Below are 18,709 nucleotides of genomic sequence, written 5' to 3' on the forward strand. Positions count from 1 at the left end.
TCAGTCTGTTAGCATACTGCCAAGAAGAAATACTTAAGACTGAGTCATTTATAAAGGACAGAGTTTCAATGGACTCACAGTTCTGCATTGCCGGGAAGGCCTCAGGAAACTTATAATTGTGGTGGAAAGCAAAAGAGAAGCAGGCACCTCTTTGCAGGGCAGGAGAGGGTGGGTGGAGTGCAGGCAAAGGCAATGCCAGACGCTTTTAAAACCAGCAGAACTCCTGAGACTCACTACCACGTGAAACCACCCCATGACCCAATTACCTCCACTGGTCACGCCCTGACACGTGGGGGTTATGGGGATTACAATTCAAGCAGAGATTTGGGTGGGGTCACACAGCCAAACTGTGTCACCCATCTTCCCAAGAATTCAGAGCCTAGGCTTTTTAAGGGCACTGTGGCAGGCAGGGGGGTCAGCGCACTGAGCCGTTGATCGGCTGGAGATGAAGTCACAGAGGCTTCCAAATCGGTCTTCCTGCAGCTGAGTCCACTTTTGGGTTGGGGTGGGTGGAGTTGATCTAAGGACGGTGGCTCTTCCTGGTCTACGGAAACACTAAATCTGAAGATATCTCACAGCCGGTGGTTTTACATTCATAAGAGTGATGTTACCTACGGGAGTCGTTGGGACGGTTGTAACCCTTGTGATCCTGGTTACATGGCTCTGGGGAAGCAATTTACAGAAAAAAATGAAAAGCAGTGGCAGGCCATTGTGTAACTCTGTCTACTTGTAGCAAAGTTGAAGTCTCTGGTCTTAACCTTGTCTGAGGGGCTGGGCGCGGTGGCTGATGCCTGTAATTCCAGCACTTTGGGAGGCCAAGGCGGGTGGATCACGAGGTCCAGAGATCGAGACCGTCCTGGTCAACATGGTGAAACCCCGTCTCTACTAAAAATACAAAACATTAGCTGGGCATGGTGGCACGTGCCTGTAATCCCAGCTACTCAGGAGGCTGAGGCAAGAGAATTGCCTGAACCTAGGAGGCGGAGGTTGCGGTGAGCCGAGATCGCGCCATTGCACTCCAGCCTGGGTAACAAGAGCAAAACTCCGTCTCAAAAAAAAAAAAAAAACCTTGTCTGATGAATGCAGCCTCCATCTACAAACAGGGAGAGGGGTCACGTTTTCTTTTTCTTTTTTTTTTAAGACGGGGTTTCACCATGTTGGTCAGGCTGGTCTTGAACTCCCAACCTCAGGTGATCCGCCCGCCTTGGCCTCCAAAAGGCTTGGATTACAGGCATGAGCTACCATGCCCGGCCTACATTTTCTTATCTCAAAGTTTTATTATAAACTAAATTTCCATCACAGTTATCTTGCCTTCCACACTAGCATAAACAAAAACAAAACAAAAAGACAAAAAAAAAAAAAAAAATTAAGCCTGTGAGATTAAAGGCCAGATGGAGCAGTCGTGTTTTTTAAATTTTTATAGTCTGTGGAGGCGGTTTTCTCAGGACGAAGTGGCTGACCCAGTGAGGATGAGACCCACACACAGCCATACCCTGGAACCACTCCGTGTCCAGAACTTTGTTACGCGAAAGACCACAATGTAAACCATTTATCCCATAAATGTTTACCTACCACCAGTCAGGCATTGTTCCAGGCTAAGGTTCTAACGGGAACAACAGTCTCTCGTGGAGCTGGCCCCGTGCAGGAGACAGCGTTAGACCTGGACCTCGTTCTAACCTTGCACTGGCCCCAGACCTGCCATTCACACCTCCTGACCCTGGTCTCTGCCTGGAGGCTGATCTGGATGGAAGGACTTTCAGCTGAGCTCAGCAAGAGACGGGAGGGCGGAGCACAAGCAGGTCAGGGGTTTGCTCCGGGGCTCCCTGCACTCCGATGGGGAGCTTCCCCTTCAGAGGCCTCAGCTCAGGTGGGGTGGCCTCTCCTGTGGCTCCAGCTCTCAACAGGGTCCAGCCCCTTCCCCTTCATTGCTCCAGGACCCCCTAACCCAACCCTCTCCTACAACCCTCTCCTACCGTTAGACCCTCTTTGACCACCCGTCCCCCGAAGGCACAGTCTCCTGACGTGGGTGTGGACTGCTGCTCAGAAAGCAGCTGCAGAAGGAGAGTCCAGAGTGCAGGGGCCAGGAAGGGTCTCCTGAGGGTGACACCGTGGGATGTCTGCTGGGAGAAGGCTCTGGGCGGCCCCCGGGCCCCGGTGTTCCAGGAATATTAGGGAAGTGGCGTGAGGGGGCAGATGTAACAGGAGGGAGTGGGGACAGCGTGGCACAGGAGCAGATGACAGTGAGGAGCAGCCAGGCAGGTGCCACAGGAGCTGGGCTCTGGGCGTGTTCTGAAGGTGCAGCCGGCTGGGTTTGCTGTCAGTACAGGCATAGGCCTGGGAAGAAGAAAAGCCCCCGGTGACTCTGGGTGTCTGGCCTGGGCCCCTGGGGAGTCCTGGCCGGCATCATCCACATGAGGGATGTGGAGAAGCAGGCCTGGGGTCAGGAGCTCAGCTTCAGGTGTGTGGGGTTGGAGATACAAGCCAGGCTGCGTCCAGGTAACCTCCCAGGAAACATGCCCGAGTTCACACCTCAGTGAGTGTGGTTTCTTCCCGGCTTCCATCTGGGCTGGCTCTAGGACTTGCCTGAACCCACAGAACGTAGCACAGTAATGCTAAGCCGTTACTGACTTGGGCCCAGAGCTCTTTTTTTTCTGAGACGGAGTTTCGCTCTTGTTGCCCAGGCTGGAGTGCAATGGTGCGATCTCGGCTCACCGCAACCTCCGCCTCCTGGGTTCAGGCAATTCTCCTGCCTCAGCCTCCCGAGTAGCTAGGATTACAGGCACGTGCCACCATGCCCAGCTAATTTTTTTGTATTTTTAGTAGAGACGGGGTTTCACCATGTTGACCAGGATGGTCTCGATCTCTGGACCTCGTGATCCACCCGCCTCGGCCTCCCAAAGGGCTGGGATTACAGGCTTGAGCCACCGCGCCCGGCCTTTTTTTTTTTTTAATATGGGGTTTCACCATGTTGGTCAGGCTGGTCTTGAACTCCCGACCTCAGGTGATCCGCTTGCCTTGGCCTCCAAAGTGCTTGGGTGACAGGCATGAGCCACCACGCCCGGCCAGACTTGGGCCCAGAGCTCTTAAGAGCCAGTGCCACGTAAGACATGGGCTCAGCCCCCCACCGCCGTGCAAGGGGATGGCCAGCCATGCGAAGCAGCCCATGGGGGACGGCAGGGACCAGCAGAGTCTGCAGATGATCACCCCAAGAGTAAGGTCTCAGAGCTTGTGGTTGGCCTGCCCTCCACCCCTTTGTGGGAAGCGGAATGATCTCGCTAACACACTGGGTCAAGAGAAATGTTCCCTTGTTGTTTCAAGTAAGCCTGGGGTGGTTTGTTACACAACAGCCCACAGAGGAGACGGATCCCCAGCCCCATCCACAATGGGGGTGTCAGGGCCAGAACTGGAGACTGCAGCCTTTAGTCCTCTGATCTGAAGCTGGGGCCTTCAGTGCCCTCAGCCTCTCTTATTCTGCGCCCACGGCCACACTGAAGGGTAACTCTTGGAAGAAGAGGCTGCTCTCAGGGTACAGCTGAACAGAGCCAGGGAAACTGAGGCTGCTGATACCCCTAGGCTCCAAGGGGCAGGGAGGCATAGAGGCGGCATGGAGGTACCAGGTGGGGCAGTATGGAGGGCTCAGCAAGTCAGCCTCTCTAGGCCCCAGGCTCTTTCCCTGTAGGGAGATATGGGGCAGTAGCTGAGCTCCGCGGGCCACACTCTCCAGGGGCCTGTATGGACCAGGCATCGTGCACCCCAGGAAGCGGCTTCGGGGTATGTGGAGCGACGCATCTCTCTGGCAGCCCAGGCCTGGGTCCTGTGGCCACATCTCCCTACCCCAGCAGCCCCTCCCAGAGCCCCAGCCCCAAGACACCGACACACAGTCTTCAGGCAATGCTCGGGGTCCCTTCCCTACCTCCCTCGTTCTGACCTGAGGCTTCCGGTCTGACATCAGTTTCCACCCCCACAGGGACCCCCTGCCCCAACTTTCAGCACACAGACAGGTGGGAGAAGTTTCCAGAAGATAAGCCACTCTGAGGGACCAGGGAGTGAGTACAAGATGCTTTCTAAGTCACAGGAGGGCTGCACCTCGGGATCTAGATTTATCTAGGCAGGCACTGCCCGTTCCTTCTCCCGGGTCCCTCCTTCCAGGAGATTCCCATGGGCTGTACCTTGAGACACCCTCCAGCCCCAAGCACAGGCCTCACTCAGCCGCCAGCCTGTGAGAGAATGGGCTCCAGCCTGTCCACACAGGCCTCCCTGCCAGCCCTCCACCCACTGGACACCACTTTCCAGAACAAAAGGAAGTCGCCGGCACCAGGCAAGCGTATCTGACAGCAATAGATTTATTAAGTATCCCCAAAAATATAAACGCAAACCAGTAAAAAACAAAACGGTAAAACATCAGGCCAGGAGCTGCAGTAAGACAGAGACAGGAGCAGCACGCAGGTGGCCTGGGTGGGGAGGATGAGGCCGTAAATACTGCAGGAGGCGCACGGGAGCCGAATGGGGGTAGCAGGGGTCGGTGGTGGCAGCAAGATGGCTCTGGGGGTCAGGCACTGCTGGCCTTGGCCCCGGCCGCCACCTGCCCCTCACGCCAGCCGCAAGCAGCTTCACTTCGGGCCCTGGGCCTCTGACTCCTCGTCGTCGTCTTCATACATCTCGCCCTCCTCCTCGGCCGTGGCGTCCTGGTACTGCTGGTACTCGGACACCAGGTCGTTCATGTTGCTCTCGGCCTCGGTGAACTCCATCTCGTCCATGCCCTCGCCCGTGTACCAGTGCAGGAAGGCCTTGCGCCGGAACATGGCCGTGAACTGCTCGGAGATGCGCTTGAACAGCTCCTGGATGGCAGTGCTGTTGCCGATGAAAGTGGAGGACATCTTGAGGCCGCGGGGCGGGATGTCGCACACGGCCACCTTCACATTGTTGGGGATCCACTCCACGAAGTAGCTGCTGTTCTTGCTCTGGATGGCCAGCATCTGCTCGTCCACCTCCTTCATGGACATGCGGCCCCGGAACACAGTGGCCACGGTCAGGTAGCGGCCGTGGCGCGGGTCGCAGGCGGCCATCATGTTCTTGGCGTCAAACATCTGCTGGGTGAGCTCAGGCACGGTCAGGGCCCGGTACTGCTGGCTGCCCCGGGCCGTGAGGGGCGCGAAGCCGGGCATGAAGAAGTGCAGGCGGGGGAAGGGCACCATGTTCACCGCCAGCTTGCGCAGGTCGGCGTTCAGCTGGCCTGGGAAGCGCAGCGAGGTGGTCACCCCGCTCATGGTGGCCGACACCAGGTGGTTGAGGTCCCCGTAGGTGGGCGTGGCCAGCTTGAGGGTGCGGAAGCAGATGTCATAGAGCGCCTCGTTGTCGATGCAGTAGGTCTCATCCGTGTTCTCCACCAGCTGGTGGATGGACAGCGTGGCGTTGTAGGGCTCCACCACCGTGTCGGACACCTTGGGCGAGGGCACCACACTGAAGGTGTTCATGATGCGGTCAGGGTACTCCTCGCGCACCTTGCTGATGAGCAGCGTGCCCATGCCGGACCCCGTGCCGCCCCCCAGCGAGTGGGTCAGCTGGAAGCCCTGCAGGCAATCGCAGTTTTCACACTCTTTCCGCACGACGTCCAGGACCGAATCCACCAGCTCCGCGCCCTCTGTGTAGTGGCCCTTGGCCCAGTTGTTGCCGGCCCCACTCTGACCTACGCAGGGAGAAGAGGGGTAGCAGACGGGGTCAGGGACTCTGCAGTCCAGACTCCAGCCCTATGCCCGTTCTCTCTTCTGCAAAGGAGGCCCCACTCAGCCCCCTCTCATACCTGCTGTGGCTTCCCTGAGCCAGTGATGCTCCATGCTCAGGATGGGGGCTCTGGACAAGGACTTGAGAACTCGGGGTCACCCCAGAGCCATGCTCTGCCTCCTGAGGGGACCCGGGGTGAATGGACCAGCCCTCCTGCTCCAGCCCACTTTCCTTCTGACTGGCAGTGCCAGAAGCCTACACAATAACCCCAGAATCCCTGCAGTGGGGGCTGGATGCAAGTTGGCATCTATCAGTTGGATGTGCTGGGGTCTGGGGGCACAAGTCAGCAAGACCCTGCTGTTTCTGCGGCGCATCCAGGGCCCTGCCCCGGGGCACAGGCACGAGAACGTCCTGACTTGTCAGCGGCAGCACGGCCCCATGCTCGTGGACCCTGGCAGTCCCATTCTGTCTCAGCAGCTCTCCAGCAATTCTGTCAGCTTCTGTCTGCTCTACACCTCCTTTCCCTGGAAATGCATGAGTGCTTTCTGCTCTCCCCACGGAACCCTTTCTGTGGGCCTCCAGTGCCCAGCTCTAAAATGGAGAGATCAGCTCTTACCCTTCAAGACCACCTGAGGAGCTGACCATTCCTTGTTTCTGACAGCCGCCCTGTCCACTGACCTGAGCTTGTGTGTCATGGGGTCTGCCCTCAGAGTTCGGAGCAGGCGAAACTTACCGAAAATGAAGTTGTCAGGCCTGAAAAGATGTCCAAAGGCCCCAGAGCGGACGCTGTCCATGGTCCCAGGCTCCAGGTCCACCAGGATGGCCCGAGGCACATACTTGTGAGCTGAGGGGAGGGAAGGGCTCAGGTGATTACAGAGGGCCAGAGCCTCTCCCTCATCCTTCTTTTTTTTTTTTTTTTTTTTTTTTTTGAGACGGAGTTTCGCTCTTGTTACCCAGGCTGGAGTGCAATGGCGCGATCTTGGCTCACCGCAACCTCCGCCTCCTGGGTTCAGGCAATTCTCCCGTCTCAGCCTCCTGAATAGTTGGGATTACAGGCATGCGCCACCATGCCCAGCTAATTTTTTGTATTTTTAGTAGAGACAGGGTTTCACCATGTTGATCAGGATGGTCTCGATCTTTTGACCTCGTGATCCACCCGCCTCGGCCTCCCAAAGTGCTGGGATTACAGGCTTGAGCCACCGCGCCCGGCCTCTTTTTTCTTTTTTTCTTTTTTTTTTTTTTTTTTTTGAGATGGAGTCTTGCTCTGTAGCCCAGGCTAGAGTGCAATGGCAGTCTCAGCTCACTCCACCAACCACCTCCCAAGTTCAAGTGATTCTTCTGCCTCAGCCTCCCAAGTAGCTGGGATTACAGGCACAGGCCACCATGCTCAGCTAATTGTTGTATTTTTAGTAGAGATGGGGTTTCACCATGTTGGCCAGTCTGGTCTTGAACTCCTGACCTCGTGATCCACCTGCCTCAGCCTCCCAAAGTGCTGGGATGAAAGGTGCGAGCCACCACACCCAGCCTCTCCCTCATTCTTTCTGAACTCTGCACCCACCTGCCACCCTCGTGCTCACATCCTAAGAGCCTTTACTCTGAAGTCGGCGTCCTGGACCAAAGGTGAGCTTGAGCAAATTTCCTAAGCCTCACTGTGTGTAAGAACGGAGCAGCACAAGCAGGGTCAATTCACACGTCCACCAGGTGCAGGGGCTCATGCCTGCACTCCCAACACTTTCAGAGGTCAAGGCAGGTGGATCTCTTGAGTCCAGGAGTTCGAGACCAGCCTTGGCAACATATAGAGATAGTCTCTACTAAATTTAAAAAAAAAAAAAAACAACTTTTTTGAGATGGAGTCTCACTCTGTCACCAACACTGAAGTGCAGTGGTGTGATTCGGCTCACTGCAACCTCAACCTCCCGGGTTCAAGTGATTCTCCTGCCTCAGCTTCCCAAGGAGCTGGGATTACAGGCGCATATCACCACGCCCAGCTAATTTTTGTATTTTTAGTAGAGATGGGGTTTCACCATGTTGGCCAGGATGGTCTCGATCTCTTGACCCCGTGATCTGCCTGCCTTGGACTCCCAAAGTGCTGAGATTACAGGTGTGAGCCATCGCACCTGGCCTAAAAATTTTTTTAAATCACTTGTCCGTGTTGGCAGGTGAGTGTGTCACCACTTTGATATGGAAATCACTTTTTTCCAGTTGCTAAGAGCCCCTGACTAATCCTCCAGATGGCCCCTTCTCCAGGCCCTCGTATGACCACCAAAGTCTCCTGCCTGCCCCAGCCCTGTCTGTCCCCTTGGATACGCAAAGGCCCTCATGGTCACTAATATGTTGGCTCTCACTTTTATGACTATGATTTGTTATCTTTATTCTGTGTATCTAGATGCCCGATGTCCAGTTATGCCTGCGGGCATCTCGGCTGTGGGAAGTAGAAAAGTTCCATTTTAAAGTTTCCTTTCTTGTTAAAAATAAGTGTGCTAATAACTTTGTGAAGCCCTGTCCTATGTAGCTGTTAGATGTGCCATGCTTACAGGCACGTAGTACATTCTATGTCCTTGTACTTTAACCAAGACTTCTGTGCTGGGTATGCTCACAGGCATGTCCCAGCTCTCCATTGCTTTTACCTGTTTAGAAAAGTTGTAAGTTGTTAGCTAATTGCGTTTTTGTTTAGATTGTGAGGTCTGGCTCCAGCCAACAGAGATCAGACACAGCAGCAAGGACAACCCCACATGCATAAGGGATAAATTTGTCTATTTTCCTTTGATCATTGTACCCTCATGGCAAGATGGCTAGCGAGGGTCCCTTCCTGCAGCCCAGGAAGTAAAAATTGCGTTGCTGAAAAATCCTTTGTCTCAGTGCTGATTTTTCTTCGCAGCACTGAGCATCTGTTTCCAACACTGGCCAACCCATGGGGGGACAGAGACGCTGAGACCTGGTCAGTCCAGGCACCCCCGCCCCATGTCCTCACCAGGGCTGGGATGAGGAGTATGGAAAGAAAAGTGTTCCTCCTCAAAGTTTCCCTTCTTGTTAAAGAATAAAAAGTGCTAGAAATAATGGTTTCTTTTAAAGAGTAACTTCCTTCACAGCCTTCTTGGTTTTTGGGTTTTCGGGTTTTTTTGTTTTTGTTTTTGTTTTTTTTTTTTTTGCTAATAACTCTTTGTGAAGCCCTATCCTATGCAGCTGTTAGATATAAAGGAATGGGTACATTCTATGTCCTTGTGCTTTAACCAAGATATTTGTCTGGACAAGTTCAGGCATGTCCCCGCTGGCAGCCTGTGCCCCTTCCTTATTTGGAAATGTTATTACTTTTCTAAGTCCTTTCCCAAACAACTTTCTGTTTCCCTTTGTCCTCCATTGCCTTTACCTATTCAGCAAAGTTTTAAGTTGTTAGCCAGTTGGGTTTAGCTTAGACTGTGAGGTCCAGCTCCAACCAATGGAGACAGGACAGAGCAGTAAGGACCCGCTGCATAAGGGACAAGCATTCCTGCCTTTCCTTTGTTCAGTGCACTGTCGTGGCACGACTGCTGATGGGTAGCACCCTTTCTGCCTGAATGCTAATTTTTCCTTTCGGCACCTAGGAACGAGCATCTGGTTCTAACAGGGAGGCTGGGGCAGGCACTCACAAGATGCCTCATTGTAGTAGACGCTGATCCGCTCCAGCTGCAAGTCAGAGTCACCCACGTAGTTGCCACTGGGGTCTATGCCATGCTCATCACTGATGACTTCCCAGAACTGCAAAAGAAGTGGGGGAGGAGGGGTCAGCAGGCAGCCCGTAAGCCCCAGCCAGGCCCTTTCCCTTGTGAAGTCTTATAGCCCTCAGCATAAAATTAGGGCTTTGGACCCAAGGCCTCCACTAGCCTCATTCAGAAGAGAGCCCCACACTCTGTCATCTGTCAAAAAATTGCCGTAATAAATATGCAGCGGGGCTCATGCACGCCCAGGCTGATCACAGCCCCAGGGTGGCTCAAGGTTCAACAGACTGACACCCAGGCTCCCAGGCCCAGCTCTGCTGCCAAGGGCCTGGGCCAGCTGATGCATCCATGAAGGGCACTGGTAATAAACACCTTGAGGGATAGTTTTCATTATCCCTTCTTTTCAGGCAAGGAAACGGAGACACAGAGGGTAGAGACACCCACAGTAGCTGGCAGAGGAGGGTAGCCGGGTTCAGAGGCCCAGAGCTCAGGATCGTTTCTGGCTGCTACACCTAACCCTCCACATCAGAGCAAACCATATCCAGTGATGGTGCTGGGACATCACTGACCTCAGCCAACAGGACTCATAGGGATCCGGACAACCAGCTCATCAAGGACCCCCAGCTGGGTCTGCAGAAGGGTCCTTGGGGTCCCAAATGGGAAGCGACTTGCCTGGCGTCACCCAGCCTGTCCATGTGGGGCTGGCATTATCCCAGCTCCCAGGGGTCTTCCTCTCTCTTCCCGCCACCCCGCTTCTTTCCCCCAACAAAATGCAAACCTACAGTGCTTCCCAGACTCTGCTCCCATGACTGCCGCAGAGCAGAGCCGAGACGCAGGGGTTCACAGACGCTTCTCCCACCCTTCCCAACTGTGTGACCTTGGGTGAGTCACAAGGATTCTGTGACTCAGTGTCCTCATCTGTTCAATGGGCATGATGATAACAGGTCTTTGTGAGAATAAAGTGAGTTAATCTGTGTAAGGCATATAAATGGCATATGGCAAACGTGGAATTATTAGCACATAGGCGTGCACACGGAGACACATCACTGGGTGAGAGGAAGGCCTTCAGAGAGATGCCACCTCATAGTGGGACACACCCTGATGGCCAACCGTGGCTGCGCCCCGGAGCAGCGTCTGCAGGCAGCAGGCCTCCTGGGACACAGGCCCTGTGGCTTCCCGGGGCCGTCTGACCTCTCCCAGTACCCCTTCCCGGGGCCATCTGACCTCTCCCAGTACCCCTTCCCGGGGCCGTCTGACCTCTCCCAGTACCCCTTGCACTGACTCTTCAGGGGTGACTTTCAGATGAGCTGATGGGTTTGAAGGCCTCAAGAAACAAGGGTCACTGCGTGTGAGTCACGTGCTGGAGAAAAGGTTACTCAAGAAAAAAGCAGGTCAGAAAACAATCTGGCAGCTGGGCACAGTGGCTCATGCCTCCAGCAATCCCAGCACTTTGGGAGGCTGAGGTGGGAGGAGTCCAAGTACAGACCAAGATGTGCTTTGGAACCAAGACAGAGGAGAGCTTCTCATTAAAGGGGTCACTTTAGTGGAAACTGCTCTGTGCAGGAGGCAGGACTGGGTGAGCCTCAGAATTCACATCAAGACTCCATCTCAAAATAAATACATAAAGGCCAGGTGTGGGGGGCTCACCCCTGTAATACCAACACTTTGGGAGGCTGAGGTGGGCGGATCACCAGAGGTCAAGAGTTCAGGACCAGGCTAGTCAACATGGTGAAACCCTGTCCCTTCTAAAAATACAAAAATTAGCTAGATGTGATGGCTCACACATCCCAGCTACTCAGGAGGCTGAGGCAGGAGAATCGCTTGAACCCAGGAGACGGGGAGGCTGCAGTCAGCCAAGATTGTACCACTGTACTCCAGCTGGGGCAACAGAGTCTCTGTCTTATAGAATAATAATAAATAAATAGAAAGAAAACTGCTTATAGCCAGGTGCAGTGGCTCACGCCTGTAATCCCAGCACTTTGGGAGGCTGAGGCGGGCAGAGCACAAGGACAGGAGTTCAAGACCAGCCTTGCCAACATAGAGAAACCCCGTGTCTACTAAAAATACAAAAATAATCCGGGTGTGGTGGTGCACACCTATAGTCCCAGCTACTCAGGAGGCTGAGGCAGAAGAATCGCTTGAACCTTGGAGGCAGAGGCTGTGGTGAGCCGAAATCATGCCATAGCACTCCAGCCGGGGCAACAGAGTAAGACTGAGTCAAAGAAAAAAAAAGAAAAAGAAAACCACTTGTTTCAGGCGCGGTGGCTCACACCTGCAATCCCAGCTCTTTGGGAGGTAGAGGCAGCTGCACTCCATTCTGGGCAACAGAGTGAGAATCCACCTCAAGAAAAAAAAATTAGCCAGGCGTGGTGGCGGGCGCCTGTAATCTCAACTACTCGAGAGGCTGAGGCAGGAGGATTGCATGAACTCAGAAGGCAAAGTGTGCAGTGAGCTTACATTACTCCACTGCACTCAACCCTGGGCAACAGAGGGAGACTCCATCTCAAAAAAGAGAAAGAAACCCGTCACAGGTGCTTCTCTATGTGCGGCTGTCTCTGGTCCTGGGGAGGGGCTGGACTGGGAGAAGCTTATTCCCACTGCATGCCCGTCGGTACTGCTGGGATTTTGTTATGAGCACATGGTAGCTTTTCAAAGAAAATTTGTTAAAAATAAATGTCTTTAAAACTGTGTAATTATTATAACACGTACAGGAGCATTCATCTCTGATGACAGTCTCTCAGGATACCCATTCTTCCTGAGACTGTTACCAGAGCACACTTCTCCACAAGGGTCACGAATGGATTTCCTTCTGCCTTTTGATCATTTTTGTCATTGCTAAGTTTTATTCTTTTTGCATTAAGTTTTTTGTTTGTTCATTGTTGAGATGAAGCCCAGGATGAAGTGCAATGGCGTCATCTCTGCTCACCGCAACTTCCTCCTCCTGGGTTCAAGTAATTCTTCTGCCTCAGCCTCCCGAGTAGCTGGGACTACAGGCTTCTGCCACCACACCCAGCTAATTTTTGTATTTTTAGTAGAGACAGGGTTTCATCGTATTAGCCAGGATGGTCTCGATCTCCTGACCTTGTGATCTGCCCACCTTGGCCTCCCAAAGGGCTGGGATCACAGGTGTGAGCCACTGCGCCTGGCAAGTTTTTAAATTATAAAAATGAAATCGGCCGGGCGCGGTGGCTCAAGCCTGTAATCCCAGCACTTTGGGAGGCCGAGGCGGGTGGATCACGAGGTCAAGAGATCGAGACCATCCCGGTCAACATGGTAAAACCCCGTCTCTACTAAAAAAAATACAAAAAATTAGCTGGGCATGGTGGTGCGTGCCTGTAATCCCAGCTACTCAGGAGGCTGAGGCAGGAGAATTGCCTGAACCCAGGAGGCGGAGGTTGCGGTGAGCCGAGATCGCGCCATTGCACCCCAGCCTGGGTAACCAGAGCAAAACTCCGTCTCAAGAAAAAAAAAAAAAAAAGAAATCAGGCTGGGCGTGGTGGCTCATGCCTGTAATCCCAACACTTTGGGATGCTGAGGCAGACAGATCACTTGAGGTCAGGGGTTTGAGACCAGTCTGGCAAACATGGCAAAACCCTGTTTTTACTAAAAATACAAAAATTAGCCAGCCTTGGTAGTGTACACCTGTAATCCCAGCTACTTGGGAGTCTGAGACGTAAGAATCACTTGAACCCAGGAGGTGGAGGTTGCATTGAGCCCAGATCAAGGCACTGCACACCAGTCTGTGTGAGAAGAGCAAGACCCTGTCTCAAAAAAAAAAAAAAAAAAAGGAAGGAAGGAAGGAAAGAAGGAAGGAAGGAAAGAAAGAATGACATAAAAGAGAAAAGAAAAGAAAAGTAAAGAAAGAAAACAAATCAGCTGGACATTGTGGCTCACACCTATAATCCTAGCACTTTGTGTGGCCAAGACAGGTGGATCACTTGAGTCCAGGAGTTCGAGACCAATCAGGGGAACATGGTGAAACCCAATCTCTACCAAAAAAAAAAAAAAAAAAATTAGTTGGGCATGGTGACGCATGGCTGTAGCCCCTGCTACTCAGGAGGCTGAGGTGGGAGGATCATTTGAAACAGGAAGGTGGAGGTTGCAGTGAGCCAAGATCTCACTAGGGCACTCCAGTCTAGGTGACAGAGTGAGATCCTGTCTCAAAAAAAAAAAAAGTTACAGAAGGGTGGCAGACGCATTTGGGGCCTTGTTCAAGCTTCCCATCTACTGCTTCGCTCCCTGACACTGTCTTTGAGGACCCTCCATTAATTTAGTTGCTGGCAGTACACTCTAGCTGGGGACCTTGGTTCCCAAAGTGCTGAGACACCCTAAATTTATGCTTCCAGGGAACCCACAGCCACCAGCCCCTGTAAAGGAGGGTGGAGAGAGTAGCATGTTGATGGGAAGCTCTCTGCAGACTGAGGCGTGGGCCAGCAGGAGCACAGCTGTGAGCCAACCACCATGCCTCGTAGGACCTGTTTTCACCTGTGAGATGGATGTGTGAACGGTATCCTCATCAAAGCCTTAGCGCAAAGCTTGACATGAATGCATTCAGCACATGTTGTCTTCATTTTGTTAAACAGTTTTAGATGCTATTGGCCAGGTGTGGTGGTTCACACCTGTAACCCCAGCACTTTGGGAGGCCGAGGCGGGTGGATCACCTGAGGTCAAGAGTTCAAGACCAGCCTGGCCAACATGGTGAACCCCCCCAGCCACACTGAAAATACAAAAATTAGCCGGCCGTGCTGGCACATGCCTGTAATCCCAGCTACTCAGGAGGCTGAAGCAGGAGAATTGTTTGAACCCAGGAGGTGGAGGTTGCAGTGAGCTGAGATGGTGTAACTGCACTCCAGCCTGGGCAACACGAGCGAAACTCCGTCTAAAAATAAATAAATAAGTAAATAAGAAAAAAGAAAAAAAAAAGGAAACTGTGGCCGAGCTTGGTGAGAGTGCCTGTGGTCCCAGCTACTCGGGAGGCCGGGGCGAGAGGGCCGCAGGAGGTCGAGGCTGCAGTGGGACGAGGCCGCGCCGCCAGACTCCAGCCTGGGCGACAGAGCCAGACCCCGCCTCATAACAAAAAAAAAAGAAAGAAAGAAAGAAAGAAAGAAACCAGAAACCGAACCCTAAAAACAAAACGCAAAACCTACCTCGGGACGCCGCGAGGTGCCCGGCCCGGGCGCTGTCCTTGGTGCTGACCTCCAGCCGCGCTTGGGGGCCCGGGGAAAGCGGGGCCGGGATTCGGGGGCGGCGGCTCCTGGGGCAGCGGCTGCGCGACTGCGGCCTCCGCGACCCCCCCGGGACCCCGGGACCCTCACGCGGCTCCCGCCCGACCCCGGCCCCGCAGGGGCGCTCAAGCGGGGGGCGGGGCGAGCCAGGGAGCCGTCTCCCATTGGCTGCGAGCGCCAGGCCCCGCCCACTCACCGCCCCGCCCAGCAGCCGCCAGGAGGGGGCGCCGGAGCGCGCACGGAGGACAAAGGCCCCCCCAGCCGCTCAGGCGGCAACGCCCCGGGGCGGAGCCCGCGCACCGGGAGAGGAAGCCCAGGCCCGACGCGGCCTCTGCGGCAGCCGGGCGTCCTGGGTCCCGCGGGCCCCGGTGTTTCCGCACAGCTCGGCCCGCCCCGACCCCCGCGGTGACTGCGGGCGGCCGCGTGACTTCCGGGCCTCCAGGTTTGCTGCTCCTCGGGGAGCAACCCTGCGAGACGACCGCGCGGTGCACAGCGCAGGGGTGACCCGCGCGACCACCTGGGACCCGGCTTTGCTCCCGGCCTCCAGTCGCCCCGGCCAGGCGCTTCCCAGAGTCCAGGGGCCTCGCTGCGCAGACAGGCACCACCCGAGGACCCCGCCAAACGGGGAAGCGGCCCCTTGCCCGCCTTCAGCTGCTGCCGCCCGCCCACCCAGCCGCCCCCCACAAGCTGTGGGAGTGGGGGCCGAGAATGGCCAAGGAACATCCCTACACGGGCCTGGCCCGGGGAATTCGCGTTTGACCTCTGGAGACATTCCAGGGTGACCTGGCAGCTGGACGCAAAGCACTGAGCTGTTTCCCGTTGCTTCCACAGGGAAGGGTGGAAAGGAGCAGACTGTTCCCCCTGAGAAGATTTACTTCCCTGTTTTTGCATTGTTAAAAAGAATAGTTTGTTATCATTATTGTTATTGTGAGACAAGGTCTCGCTCTGTCGCCTAGGTGGGAGTGCAGTGGTGCGGTCACAGCTCACTGCAACCTCCACCTCCCAGGCTAAAGGGATTCTCCCATCTCAGACTCCCAAGTAGCTGGGACTACAGGCGCGGGCCACCACGCCAGGCTGATTCATTTACTTATTATTATTATTATTTTTAATAGAAACGGAGTTTCACCATGTTCCCCAGGCTGGTCTCCTACTCCTGGGGTAAAGCGATCCTCCCGTTTCAGTCTCCCAAAGTGCTGGGATTACATGAGATTCCTGAGCCACCGTGCCCAGCCATGTATTAATTTTAAAACAAAATAAATTAAGAAAAAACAACACAAAATGAATAAAAAGTAATGGGCAAACTAAGGCTCCAGTGCTGAGAAGCGGAGCTCGAGGCAAGCCAAGGTCCGAGCGGGGTGCAGGGCCGCCTCTGCCGCGTGGAGCCTCAGGAATGTCTGCCTGAGGTCCCAGCTCTTGCCTGACAAGGGCCTTGTGGGACCACGGCTCTGCGCCCATCCCAGCCACAGAAGGAGGAACCCCAGGTGGGCCTCAGGGCTGCCTGCCCTCCCTCCCCGCAGCGACTCCGACCCTCCCAGGAGCAGATGCTCAAGGCAGGCTCTGCCCCGGTGACCACATTAATGAGACCTCAGCCCCTCCCATCAGGCCAGGGCAGCTGTCAGAGGGTGCTCCGGGAGTTCTGGTTTGATTTGAGGCCCCTGTCCTCCAGGCCTCCCCTCCCCCAGGCTCTCCTTGGCAGGCACAGCTGTCTCCTTGGGTGATTAAAGTCTCCCCACTACTGGGCCTCCCATCCTCGGAAGCGCCTCCACCCCGAGCCAAAGTTGCAATTTACATGTCAGCCACGTGGCTGGCCCTGTTGTAATTAGCTTTTTGTTCCTGCCTGGTTTCCATGGCAACAGCCTCGCGAGGAAGCCTTTCTCTGGCCCCTTCCTCTCCAAGACCCGTCTCCTCCAGCCCCTCCTTCCCGGAATCAGCGCTGCACCAGCCCTGAGCTGGGTCCCTAGCCTTGGTCCTGACAAAGCCGGCCTCCCCTACCCTGGTTTCCCAGGACTGTTCCGAACGCAGATCCTTTGGCAAGCAGGCCCCGCCCGCCCCGCCCGAGCCCCAGGGTGGCTCCTGCAAGGGAGGCGGACCAAGGGGCAGCCCGGCTCTCTGGCACCTGCTGTGTGACCTTGGGCCAGGGGCAGTCTCCCAGGACCAGGGGACATGACATCCCCTAAATGATTTAGGCGGGGGTCCCTGCACAACGACACCAACGCCCCTTCCTGCCTGGCCCGGACATCTGCGAGGTGGGCTAACAATGGAAGGAGGGGCGCACCACGGTGCAGCGTCCACACCCCACAGCCCGGCTTTGTTCCCACGTCCAATCCCCAGACTGGTAGACCCTGGGTGGGCGCGGTCAAGCCCCGGGGGGGTTGCCCAGGAGCCGCTGCGCCGACGGAGAGCCCGGTCCTCCACCAAGGTCGTCTCGAGTCCAGGCCCAACCCCTCCAACAAAGGGACAGGGTGGGGCCAGGACGCCGAGGGGTGTCGGAGCAGGCTGGAGACATCAGCACCGCTCAGGCCTCTCGGGGGACGTTCGGATCCTCGAGTGGGGGGTTCGAGCCGAGAGAATCACGGCTGTGGGGAGAGCCCCACCCACCCAAACCTTCCCATCCCACCCATCTCACTCAGGGCTATGTTGCGGGCCCAAAAGAGAGGACCACGCCCAGACAGGGCCCCCGGCTGCACCTGCCGAGGCCCGGTGGAGGGGGTGCAGGTGTGGAGGGGGCTGAGGCCTCGCAACTGACGTGAGCTGCGCCCCAACAGCCCGAGGTCACCTGGGCAGGGGCGGAGAGTCGAGGGCGAGAGTCCCAGGGCGGGGGCCCCGCGTCCCGGCCGCCCCGCTCGGCGCGAGGGGCATCCCTTTGTTGCAGGTTCGCAGGGGCGGGGGCGGCTGGAGTTGCGGGCGGCGGGGCACTGCGCCTCCCTCCTCCCGCCCTGGGGCCGGGACAGGCCGGGGCGCGCAGCCTCACCTTGGCCCCGATCTGGTTGCCGCACTGGCCGGCCTGGATGTGCACGATCTCCCTCATACTGGGCGCGTCTGGCGGGCGACTGCGGACTGGCGCGGAGGGGCCGGGCTGGCTGCTGAGGGTCGGGACCGCGGCCGTGCGCTCTTATAGCTGCGGCCCCGCCCGCCGCATCAACTGATGTCATCGCGGGCGGCCAATCCGAAGGCGCCGCCGCAGAAAGCCGCCCGGCCCGCAGGCTCCGCACCGCGCGTCCCCGCCGCATCTTCAGCACCGCGCGTCCCCGCTGCATCCTCCGCCCCGCGCGTCCCCGCCGCATCCTCCGCCCTGCGCGTCCCCTCCCGCCGCGCGCAATGCGGCGCCCCTCCCGCAGCCGAGGATCCCGCAGCGCTGGGCCGGGCGCGGTCTGGGGGCTTCGCGCACTGGAAAGGAGGGGCTGGCTCACGGAGGAGCCTGCTGTGGGGGCGTCGGGATCCAGGGAGGACAATGGAAACCCCCATCGGCCCTGGGAACCCCGTCCCCAGCTACCCTCTGGGTCCCGCCCTGACGACAGCCCCACCCTGCGGTTTGTAAGGAGGGTCTTTTTTCCTCACGCCGGTTTAGTGACCAGCCCGCATCTTCCCAGCTCCCTGTCTTTTGGCAGCCGAGGTGCTCTGCGCTCTGCCCGCCCGTTTGGGTCGGGGAGGTAGGTAAAGGCTGACGCAGGCCCTGAACCCACTGAGAAGAAACAAAGCGTCCGATCAGGCCTGGGAAGAGCCCGAGGCGGGAGGCCGCGGGCACAGAGGGGTAGCGGCGGCTGCCAGCGAGCTCCGTGGGTCGCCAGCTTCCGCACTTGGGGGGCCACCCGGCACCCTCCCTCAGGGGGCTGCCGAGAGAGTTCAAAGGCGCTCTGTGGCCCGGGCGCGCGCAGCACCTGGACGCGCCTCTGCCTTGCGCATCGGTGTCAGGAATTGTCACAAGGACGCACAAGCCAGGGAAGAACCCGGCCAGGGTGGGGGAGGGCGGGCCGCAGCTTCTATCTGACTCACTCTCTGAGGTCGCGACTGTGCAGGGTGCCCCGGGGGAACAAGAGGAGCTGAGTCTGCTGGTCAGAGAAGGGAGGG

At 56.4% G+C, this 18,709-nt stretch overlaps 1 protein-coding gene across 2 annotated transcripts; it reads right to left on the minus strand.

The window, feature by feature from the left end:
• Positions 1–4,325: 4,325 nt before the first annotated feature.
• TUBB3 (tubulin beta 3 class III) lies at positions 4,326–17,769 on the minus strand. Of its 2 annotated transcripts, none has more exons than XM_039460023.2 (4): positions 17,613–17,769; positions 9,348–9,456; positions 6,455–6,565; positions 4,326–5,686 (listed from the first exon to the last, which is right to left on the minus strand). In XM_039460023.2, exons 1-4 carry the CDS (start codon positions 17,667–17,669, stop codon positions 4,611–4,613), a joined length of 1,353 nt encoding a protein of 450 aa, XP_039315957.1. In that variant the 5' UTR covers positions 17,670–17,769; the 3' UTR covers positions 4,326–4,610. The 2 variants fall into 2 exon arrangements, with proteins under 2 accessions (XP_039315957.1, XP_010330866.2); XM_010332564.3 differs by lacking the exon at positions 17,613–17,769 and adding an exon at positions 14,564–14,759.
• Positions 17,770–18,709: the final 940 nt, after the last annotated feature.

This window comes from Saimiri boliviensis, chromosome 1 (assembly GCF_048565385.1).
Source record: "Saimiri boliviensis isolate mSaiBol1 chromosome 1, mSaiBol1.pri, whole genome shotgun sequence".
Taxonomy (NCBI): domain Eukaryota; kingdom Metazoa; phylum Chordata; class Mammalia; order Primates; family Cebidae; genus Saimiri; species Saimiri boliviensis.

Coding starts and splice junctions, on each gene's coding strand:
- TUBB3 (XM_039460023.2), bottom strand. CDS start 17,669: ATGAGGGAGATCGTGCACATCCAGGCCGGCCAGTGCGGCAACCAGATC. Junction 6,566..9,347: donor CTACTACAATGAGGCATCTT/GTGAGTGCCTGC, acceptor CCCTCCCCTCAG/CTCACAAGTATGTGCCTCGG. Junction 5,687..6,454: donor GCCTGACAACTTCATTTTCG/GTAAGTTTCGCC, acceptor CTCCCTGCGTAG/GTCAGAGTGGGGCCGGCAAC.